Here is an 11,714-nt window from a genome sequence, read left to right as displayed (position 1 = left end):
TTGAGAAGTCTTGAGTTGAGACACTTAGCGACTAGATAGTAGGCCTATCAGGTTATAAAAACAAATGAGAGGCAGTGCACTACAGTAACTGAAGTCGTGTTTAGGGGGTCACATGTCATCAACACAATAATAGCATACAATCTCGGCTGCATTCTATACCATCTCATTTTGGTCAAAGGTGCTGCCCATTCCTCTTTTCTCAACTGGGGGGGATTGGGTCTGGCAGCATAGCACTTGACTTGCCTTCAGAAAATAAAGATTTACTAGAAAACCTGTAACTTGAAAAACACTTATTTTCACGCTGTCCCATCAGCAGCTGTTTCTTTCACACAAGTAGCCTCCATCATGTACCCATAAGTGGACGACCACTGCATCCTGATGGTGCAGAATTAAAGATGCCTGGCTACTCAAACTCCATGCTCCGATACGCCACGCCCACTAACGTTGGTTTGTAGGAACAATGGAGCTGAATAATTCAGTTTGTCATCAGGCATTAAAGTGATGCTCCAGAACTTTTGAATAATTTCAGACAGTAGTTTTGAATGTAGTGCTCACAAGCCAAAACGGGTACACATTTTTTTGTTTACTATGTAATCCAATGGTGTACTTTGTCATTCATTTCGTAAGACATGTTACATTTTTGCAATTTGTATGAAATGTTATGAATCAACTTCGTACAATATGTTACAAATGTGTTGTGCTTAAGATCCCGGACTGTATCTTTAACTTAATCACACATTAATTTCCCTCTTCTGATTATCCCACTGGATCGTGTCTTGGACTTTATGTCATGTTTTCCCCGTCTATGTCCATCAACCCTATCATGTTTCCTCACCATTCAGACCTAATTGAAATGTCTTAATCAGCGATATCAGACACTTAAAGATATAGAAAGTCATGTCAGAAGCTAGCAGATTCATTACTTACTAACAACAGCTGCAAATTCCAATAAAACATAACGTTTTGAAGTTTACTTTCCTTGCTTTGTCGAACAACACTATCGTGAATCTAGCAAATAATTGTTGTGGGGCAGAATCACGTATTTATGTTGTTTCATAGCACAAATGTTTAATGGCACGTTTCTCACATTGGCTTTAGCCACGAAGGGAGCAGGCCACCTGCCCCGCAAGTGCAGGGGGTTGCCTAGCAACACCGGCCTCTGGGAGTCAGTCTGCAAAGCACGATACATTCCCATGATTTGTGAATCAGTTTGAATCAGTTCAGAGCGAACAGCTAACGCCACAGCCGACAGCTAAAATTACTTAGACAAAATACGATTTCTGCTAATAGGGTGAAGTATCTAGCAAAATAACTACATTATGGCTTTCACTAATCATAAACTATTTACATATAATTGAAATGTCACTACATTTGTGGACACACTTCTTACTTAGCCTACTCAACCTTGAATTAGTCTTGATACCAGGGTGATTAATCATATTTTATATGTTATAAAGTTATAAAAAGCATTATCCGAGGAAACAGATAACCAATATTTTAGATTTAATCAGAAGTAACATTATGCTCTGTTGTTGTTTGAAATGAACCTTTGCTCATTTACTTTCAGTGCCATGATAACTCTGCATCATACATATTTTCCTTGGGAACTGATGGATTCAACAGAACAGGCTGTTCTCATTGGGATGAATCCAAGATAACTGTCATTGCCCAATACCAGCTTACTAAGTTTCAGCCTCACGGCTAGAGGTTAATGCCAAGAACCCACGCCATAGCCTGTGACAGCTTGTTCATTTAATTTTCCATGTGAAGTTGGGCTGAAGAATTGCTGATGTATTTGAAGTACTAAGCTTTGTGACACCAATGTAGCTTCCTGGAGCAATGCATGATAACAGCTGCAGCACCTATTGCTGACAATGGTATGTGGCACTGAATTGTGACATAAAAAAACTGCTCAAGCTCCTTCAAGTTGGATGGGTTCTGCTGGTGTACAGCAAGACATACCACACATTTTCAATTGGATTGAGGTCTGGACTTTGACTAGGCCATTCCAAGACATTTAAATGTTTCCCCTTAAACCACTCAAGTGTTGCTTCAGCAGTATAATTAGGTTCATTGTCCTGCTGGAATGTGAATCTCCATCCCAGTCTCAAATCTCTGAAGACTGAAACTGTTTTCCCTCAAGAATTTACATTTATTTAGCACCATCCATCATTCCTTCAATTCTGACCAGTTTCCCAGTCCCTGCCGATGAAAAACATCCCCACAGCATGACACTGCCACCACCATGCTTCACTGTGGGGTAGTGTTCTCGGGGTGATGAGAGGTGTTGGGTTTGCGCCAAACATAGCGTTTTCCTTGATGGCCAAAAAGCAACATTTTATCCTAATCTGACCAGAGTACCTTCTTCTATATGTTTGGGGAGCCTCTCACATGCCTTTTGGCGAACGCCAAATGTGTTTGCTTATTTATTTTTTATTTTAAGCAATGTCTTTTTTATGGCCACTCTGTCGTTAAACACAGCTCTGTGGAGCGTACGGCTTAAAGTGATCCTATGGACAGATACTCCAATCTCCGCTGTGGAGCTTTGCAGCTCCTTCAGAGTTATCTTAGGTCTCTTTGTTGCCTCTGATTAATGCCCCTCCTTGCCTGGTCCATGAGTTTTGGTGGGTGGCCCTCTCTTGGCAGGTTTGTTGTGGTACCGTATACTTTACATTTTTTAATAATGGATTTAAATGGTGCCCCGTGGGATGTTCAAAGTTTCTGATATTTTTTTATAACCCAAGCCTGATCTGAACTTCTCAACAGCTTTGTCCCTGACGTGTTTGGAGAGCTCCTTGGTCTTCATGGTGCCGCTTGTTTAGTGGTGTTGCAGACTCTGGGAACCTTTCAGAACAGGTCTACTGAGATCTACTGAGATCATGTGACACTTAGATTTCACACAGGTGGACTTTATTTAACTAATGATGTAACTTCTGAAGGTAATTGAGTGCACCAGATCTAATTTGGGGGCTTCATAGCAAAGGGGGGAATAAATACCGTATGCAGTTTTTTCTTTAAACAAGTTATTATTTTCATTTCACTTCATCAATTTGGACTATTTTGTTTATGTCCATTACATGAAATCCAAATGCAACAAAATAGGAAAAAGCCAAGGGGGATGAATACTTTTGCAAGGCACTGTACGCAGAGAATGTCAGTTCAGGGAGACATTTTCAATCTTCCATCACTGCATCAATCATTGCTCACATGCCTACCCGCTGAACTCATGGCATAAAGCTGTTTCATCATAGTGTCCTTACAGAATGACCCCAAATAATTTCCCCAGCGGGCACTTGATGTTCCTCAATCAGAGGCTGTTATACTGTCTCATAGACCCATCAGCCATGATTTATCAATGTATACTGAACAAAAATATAAACGCAACATGTAAAGTGTTGGTCCCATGTTTCATGAGATTAAATAAAAAATATGCACAAAAAGTTTATTTTTCTCAAAGTCTATGCACAAATTAGTTTACATCCTTGCATTTCTCCTTTGCCAAGTTAATCCATCCACCTTATAGGTGTGGCATGTCAAGAAGCTGATTAAACAGCATGATCATTACAAGTATCTAGCAAAATAACTACATTATGGCTTTCACTAATCATAAACTATTTACATATAATAGAAATGTCACTACATTTGTGGACACACTTCTTACTTAGCCTACTCAACCTTGAATTAGTCTTGATACCAGGGTGATTAATCATATTTTATATGTTATAAAGTTATAAAAAGCATTATCCGAGGAAACAGATAACCAATATTTTATTGGTTTTAATCAGAAGTAACATTATGCTCTGTTGTTGTTTGAAATTAACCTTTGCTCATTTACTTTCAGTGCCATGATAACTCTGCATCATACATATTTTCCTTGGGAACTGATGGATTCAACAGAACAGGCTGTTCTCATTGGGATGAATCCAAGATAACTGTCATTGCCATTGGCATGTCAAGAAGCTGATTAAACAGCATGATCATTACACATGTGGACCTTATGCTGGGGACTATAAAAGGCCACAAACAAATGTGCAGTTTTGTCACACAACACAATGCCACAGATGTCTGAAGTTTTGAGGGAGCGTGCAATTGGCATGCTGACTGCAGTAATATCTATCAAAGCTGTTTCCAGAAAATGTAATGTTAATTTTTCTACCATAAGCCACCTCCAACGTCGGTTTAGAGAATTTGGCAGTACGTCCAACCGGCCTCACAACCACAGACCACGTGTAACCACACCAACCCAGGACCTCCACATCCGGTTTGCACCCCTGCCCAGTCATGTGAAATCCATAGATTAGGGCCTAATTTATTTATTTATATTGACTGATTTCCCTATATGAGCTGTAACTGTATATTTTTGTTCAGTGTAGTTTGGTGTTTGTATTCCTCCCTAAAACTATAATCAGAAGAAAATGATCACATCTAAATAGTCAGTTCTTAGTTTCGATGATTAATCTACCATGTTGTTATTAAAATGGTGTAAGGCAAAGATCACATTTAACAGAAAGGCACTATATACACAACAACTTGCTTGTGAGACCCACAGTTGGTCTATGACAAATGTGGCATAACATATTGTTTGTCCAAAGTGATGATTGGTGATCAGTAAAGGCACACATAAACTTGTACAGTTCTCTGTTTTCTTTAGAAAATTATATAGATAGCATGTATGGCATCGCTAAAAAGGCCTTGATGTTGAAAATATCTTAAATATATTATTTACTACTCAAATCTGGTCAATCTGTTCAGTGACAAAATCAGTATTGTTAAAGGACAATGTAAAGAGAGGTCCATCTATTGCAAAACTTCCAGATAGCATGCTAGCATTTCCAGGATCTATACCTCTACATCATCACATGGAATTATTGTACCGATGTAACTACAGGGCAACCCTTACTGAGGAATACCTGGGTAATCTGTCCACTAATACATGCACTGATGATGAAAACTTTGACGCATGATACAAGAACAATGGACTCTGAACATTACTCTAAGTCTCCACCTAGGTTTATTTATACAACTGTACAATTCTTTGAAAGATTAAATACAATGTATACTATGTGCTCAACTCTGGTACCAGAGGTCATATTACCTTGAGAAATATCCTGAAGCATTTAGCCTATGAGGTATCTGAGAAGTCTGAGGCGCATGACTGACCTTTAACCTGTTTGTGTGGTTAATACAATGCTAATACAACTCAATGAAATTAAATTGGTGTTAGTCACTCTTTCAACTGGTTACCTTCCTCACAGGACAGCTGTGAACCAACCTGAAACACCAACCAACCTGAGCCAACCACGGTGACAGCATTGGCAATGGTATGATGTAGTAGGGTAAAAATAGAACCTTAACATTATAAGAGGCTCTGGAGAACCACAGTACAACACACAACCTCACACACAGACCAACTGTCCTTCATCTCCAGCCAAAAGCAAGTCCCAGAGAAGCTTATAGATTAGCACATCTAACAGGTAGTTAGTCAACTCTCTCACCTCTCTCTCCACTATTCTCTACACACACAAGATTAACAGTCTAAACAGTGGGGATGTGTATCTAGTAAATGCCCACTGCGATGTAAAGGAGAAGGACCAGGAGAAGAAGGAGTCCTACCAGGCCACTTGGCTGGACTTGGTGATGGAAACGAGACCAGAACAACAGTATGTACATTAGCATGATCGATAGTTTCATCAAATTGAGCTTATAATCACTGTTCCAGCCGAGTGCTGGTGGTCATGTTCAATGTGTGCCACAAATTCATTATCATCATTCACTAAATGAACACATTTTCACAAATATTATATTGGTCTTACTAATCATGTGTCTAAGAACAGCAGGACACTTTCAAACGGCTCTTTAAAAAACACTATTGCTTGACTCCAGGACCACATTGTTTGAAAACGACTCCTTGAGAAAGGAGACCTACAAGCAGAAACAGGTGGTTATTTTCTTGGTCCAGAGAAACCCCAGTCAGAGGATCAAGATGGGCACAAGGGGTGGGATGCTGAAGGAGTACCAGCTGCCGTACAAGAACGCCCTCCGTGTGCCCATCTTCACTCCCAGCAAAGCCGCCTCACCGAAAGACCTGTACAGATCTCCCTCTCCATCAGAGTACAAGTATATCATGGAGTTTGAGACGATCGCCAAAGGAGTATGTTCAGATAAACAGGAGATTTTTGAAATCACTAAGGACTTGCCTAAAGTCTCCCAACCTATCCGTGTTAACTTCAGGGCATCTAGTCTTATATCCCCAACACGTGACTTTTCACACTCCTTCAGGGGTTGAAAAGGAAGAATGAATGCAGGACGTTGGAGGTCAAATCAGAGGAAATTATATCAGCAATGTGTAAATGGGCAAAGGGAAAGGTGAAGGGAATTATTAATTTCTTTATAAAGAGACTTTTAACATAATTCTGGCTGTGAACGTTATGTTGAGGGAGCTGTTAACATGTGGAAAGGATAAAGTGAATTGACAACATTTTCTTGATCAGTATCATAGATATCATGGTCAGTATATTCAACCTAGGAAAGTTTTTTATTGGCAAACCTCATGTAGGACCGACCTCTTAAGGTATTGTCATGGACATTAGCTGGTGCTGCGATACGAGGAAACATAAGCTAATGTCTCCATCTAGTGGTGAAGCATCAAGATGGAAATGAAAATGCCTTTCCTATACCTACGTGTAACATTTTGACTGGTGTACTGTGATCTGTAATGTAACAAATACATGCAATAATAAAAATGAATCCAAACAAAGGATTTCTTTATGGGATCTCATCCCCCACCCATTCAGTATGTATTTTCACAGGTGTGTTTATTTCATTTCATTCACAGACAGACTTGCCTATAGTTGACATCAGTAACAAAATTCTAAAGGTTCTGTGTAATAGAGCCCCACGGTGGAGGTGTTATAATACCCATAAAACATAGTGGTCAAACAGGGAAATGGTTCCAATCGTTTTTCCACAATTTTTCCCATAGGGAAATATGGGCTGTGTTTCATGTAAGCTTATCCTGGCAAGACATTTTGAAAACCATGTAAATATCTCTTGGACAAGTTGACTTTTATCAATATATTCACCATTATTTACTCTCAGTTTCGAAAATACTAATTATCATCAAAGTAGACATCATGCAAGACTGCAAATCCCTGCAAGCTCCTGCAGGTCATATCTAGCTGACACCTTTTCTAACAGGTATTGTGCCAATTTAAAACTTGCCCAAGACAGTTGACAGAATTGTCAATTTAAAGAAATGTAGCCAATTTATTAATTACTATATATAGCTAACATTAGATAGTTAATCCAGAGAATATTACCTTTGCCTCAAATCTTCAGGCTCATCCAAATTATCATGCTATTTGTAGTTCTTTATGGTAGCCACATTAGCAGATAATTAGCTTTTTTTTTTGGGGGGGGGGGGGGGGGGGGGGGGGTAAATACAGGCAAATATATTGATAAAAGTCACCTTTACACAGTTGTTAAAATGTCACGTATGCCTACACAAAACACAGCCCTTATTTGAAGTGTTTCTAAATCCCCTACGGGGAAAATGAATGGTGGAAAAAATTTTGGAACCATTTCCCTTTTTGACCACTAGGTTTTATGGGTATTATGACTCATACTGTGGTACTCTATACTAATTCATTTCTGTGGTAATGTTGTATTTGATAATACAGTTAAACATCTATGCCACAAGGTGGCATCATGAACATACAGTTACTGCAGAAAAACAGCTTGGTGTCACACAGTATACACTGAGTGTACAAAACAGTAGGAACACCTGCTCTTTCCATGACAGACTGACCAGGTGAATCGAGGTGACAGCTATGATCCGTTATTGATGTCAGTTGATAAATCAACTTCAATCCATTTAGATGAAAGTGCGGAAAGTTAAATAGGTTAAATAAGACTTAAGACAATTGAGACATGGATTGTGTATGTGTGATTCAGAGGGTGAAAGGGCAAGACAAAATATTTCAGTGCCTTTAAACTGGGTATGGTAAGTACACTGCTGGGTTTTTCACACTCAACAGTTTCCTGTGTGTATCAAGAATGGTCCACCACCCAAAGGACATCCAGCCAGCTTGACACAACTGTGGGAAAAATTGGAGTCAACATGGGCCAGTATCCCTGTGGAACGCTTTCAACACCTTGTAGAGTCCATGCCTTGATGAATCGAGGCTGTTCTGAGGGCAAAAGGGGGTGTAACTCAATATTAGAAAGGTGTTCCTAATGTTTGTACACTCAGTGTAGTTGCCCCACTCTGCAGAGCACTGCTGTCAAAGTCCAGTCAAATCAATCAAATCTAATTATACATGTCACAAGAGGAATAAAATACAAAATAATGAAGCTATACACAGGCAGTACCAGAAATATAACACTGTGCATGGGTATGAGGTATTTGCATATATGTACATAAAGGCAGGGGTAGAGTGACTAGGCATCACATTAGCAGAAGCTGAAATATCTCTCGAGGTCCCGTCCATGGTCCTACTAGTTCAAGTTCAGTTACAGTTCCACACCTCTGTCCCACCTTCCCACATAGGAACCTTGGGCACCCTGGGCTACTGCTTCAGCCTAGAACCAGCACCCTTGTCTGGGGTGGGGTGAAACAACTTGTTCCTGGCCGTAGATACAGCAGATAGAGGATTACTATGCCTCAAGGATTACCATACCTACCCGAATGTAGTACTACGGTTAATTAAATATTGGCAGCGCTGTTTTGAAGCTACCACGGAGCCATTTTAATGCTCTAAAATAAATGTATTAATGTCTACATTTGTTTTTGATAAGTATATTCTATTACAGACACCATAATGCATACTTTTAAATTATATTAAGTGAACTGAACCTGAAAATTCAAAATCAACACCTAAAAAAATATTCCTGAAAGCATTTAAACATTTATTTTATTTTTACAAATGTTGCTGTCCCCACTACAACAAAGAAATACTTAAATACATGTCATTTTGTCCTTTGAAGTTTTTTTAAAAATAAAGTACAATTCCATTAATTCCTATGGAGAACGGCTCCTTCTGGGGAGTACCAATATGGCAGCCAGTAGCTTCAAAGCCTCTCACTAGCCACTACATAGCATTAGCATTCCAGGGTTTATACACATCATTGTCTACTAAGGCCTTGCTGATCACACAGCCACACAATGAGTCTCAATAGAGCTTTGCAGGTTTTTTTCAGGAAGCTGATAAAGCATGGGAAGACACACCTGTCTTATCTATCCTTATCTAACTCACTTTATTGGGCTGGCAGGCCAGATCCTGTTTCATGGGTAAACATTTGTCTCTTTTGAACAGTCTGACGTTATACCCCACTATTAAAAAGGCACTGCCTCTGAAATATGGTTGGTTGTTTAGCAACAAAACTGACGTGTGCCCAACTATGGGACAAAAAAGATGGGGTTGGCTTAGAATTTTCACAGCATGTAAACACATTTTGGTCTCCAATTTTTATTGAAAACAAATAGTGCTCATTGTGCAAATGTATGCCTATCTGTCTCTCAAAACATACACTACCGTTCAAACGTTTGGGGTCACTTAGAAATGTTAATGGAATATCTACACAGGCGTACATAGGCCCATTTTCAGCAACCATCACTCCTGTGTTCCAATGGCACGTTGTGTTAGCTAATCCAAGTTTATAATTTTAAAAGGCTAATTGATCTTTAGAAAACCCTTCTGCAATTATGTTAGCACAGATGAAAACTGTTGTCCTGATTATAGAAGCAATACAAATTTCCTTCTTTAGACTAGTTGAGTATCTAGAGCATGTTCTAGGAATGTTTTAGGGATGATCTCTTGATAAGTGTGTAAAATGGACCATTTTCATGTCCTGCTAAGCATTCAAAATTTAACAAGTACCTGTAACGGTTCTCTTCGGGTGAAGTAGAGGAGTCGGACCAAAATGCAGCGTTGTGATGATTCATGTTTGTTTAATAAAGGAAAAACTATACATGAATAAACTACAAAATAATTAAATGTGAAAACCTAAACAGTCCTATCTGGTGCAAACACAGAGACAGGAACAATCACCCACCAACACACAGTGAAACCCAGGCTACCTAAATATGGTTCCCAATCAGAGACAATGACTAACACCTGCCTCTGATTGAGAACCATATCAGGCCAGACATAGAAATAGACAAACAAGACATCCAACATAGAATTCCCACCCAGCTCACGTCCTGACCAACACTAAAACAAGGAAAACACACACGAACGATGGTCAGAACGATGGTCAGCACCTCCAAGGTGCGGACTCCGAACGCACAACCTAAACCTATAGGGGAGGGTGTGGGTGGGCATCTGTCCGCGGTGGCGGCTCTGGCGCTGGACGTGGACCCCACTCCATAATTGTCTTAGTCCACCTCCTTAGCGTCCCTATATAGGCGACCCTCGCCGCCGACCTTGGCCTAGTAGTCCTCACCAAGGGCCCCACTGGACTGAGGGGCAGCTCGGGACTGGGGTAGCTCGGGACTGAGGGGTAGCTCGGGACTGAGGGGTAGCTCGGGACTGAGGGGTAGCTCGGGACTGAGGGGAAGCTCGGGACTGAGGGGAAGCTCGGCACTGAGGGGAAGCTCGGCACTGAGGGGAAGCTCGGCACTGAGGGGAAGCTCGGCACTGAGAGGAAGCTCGGCACTGAGAGGAAGCTCGGCACTGAGAGGAAGCTCGGCACTGAGAGGAAGCTCAGGCAGGTAGTTGGCTCTGGCAGATCCTGGCTGGCTGGCAGTTCTGGCAGATCCTGGCTGACTGGCGGATCTGGAAGATCCTGGCTGAATGGCGGATCCTGGCTGAATAGCGGATCCTGGCAGACTGGCAGCTCTGGCTGCTCCATGCTGACTGGCTGCTCCATGCTGACTGGCGACTCTGGCTGCTCCATGCTGACTGGCGACTCCTTGCAGACTGGCGGCTCTGGCGGCTCCTTGCAGACTGGCGGCTCTGGCGGCTCCTTGCAGACTGGCGGCTCTGGCGGCTCCTTGCTGACTGGCGGCTCTGGCGGCTCCTTGCAGACTGGCGGCTCTGGCGGCTCCTTGCAGACTGGCGGCTCTGGCGGCTCCTTGCAGACTGGCGGCTCTGGCGGCTCCTTGCAGACTGGCGGCTCTGGCGGCTCCTTGCAGACTGGCGGCTCTGGCGGCTCCTTGCAGACTGGCGGCTCTGGCGGCTCCTTGCAGACTGGCGGCTCTGGCGGCCCCTTGCAGACTGGCGGCTCTGGCGGCCCCTTGCAGACTGGCGGCTCTGGCGGCCCCTTGCAGACTGGCGGCTCTGGCGGCTCCTTGCAGACTGGCGGCTCTGGCGGCTCCTTGCAGACTGGCGGCTCTGGCGGCTCCTTGCAGACTGGCGGCTCTGGCGGCTCCTTGCAGACTGGCGGCTCTGGCGGCTCCTTGCAGACTGGCGGCTCTGGAGGCTCCTTGCAGACTGGCAGCTCCTTGCAGACTGGCAGCTCCTTGCAGACTGGCAGCTCCTTGCAGACTGGCAGCTCCTTGCAGACTGGCAGCTCCTTGCAGACTGGCAGCTCTGGACAGGCGGGAGACTCCGGCAGCGCTGTAGAGGCGGAAGGCTCTGGCAGCGCTAAACAGGCGGGAGACTCCGGCAGCGCTGGAGAGGAGGAAGGCTCTGGCAGTGCTGGACAGGCGAGGCGCACTGTAGGCCTGATGAGTGGTGCTGGCACTGGTGGTACTGGGCCGAGAACACGCACAG

At 42.6% G+C, this 11,714-nt stretch overlaps 1 protein-coding gene across 1 annotated transcript; it reads left to right on the top strand.

Annotated features, from left to right (window-relative positions):
- The first annotated feature begins 395 nt into the window (after positions 1–395).
- Positions 396–6,344, top strand: LOC110503786 (telethonin-like). The gene is made up of 3 exons (XM_036964264.1): positions 396–443; positions 5,479–5,660; positions 5,884–6,344. The coding sequence occupies exons 1-3, from the start codon at positions 396–398 to the stop codon at positions 6,284–6,286; spliced, it is 633 nt and encodes a 210-aa protein (XP_036820159.1). The 3' UTR covers positions 6,287–6,344.
- The last annotated feature ends 5,370 nt before the right edge of the window (positions 6,345–11,714 follow it).

The sequence above is a fragment of the Oncorhynchus mykiss genome, chromosome 3, assembly GCF_013265735.2.
Source record: "Oncorhynchus mykiss isolate Arlee chromosome 3, USDA_OmykA_1.1, whole genome shotgun sequence".
NCBI lineage: Eukaryota > Metazoa > Chordata > Actinopteri > Salmoniformes > Salmonidae > Oncorhynchus > Oncorhynchus mykiss.
This window is presented reverse-complemented; position numbering and strand designations above follow the sequence as displayed.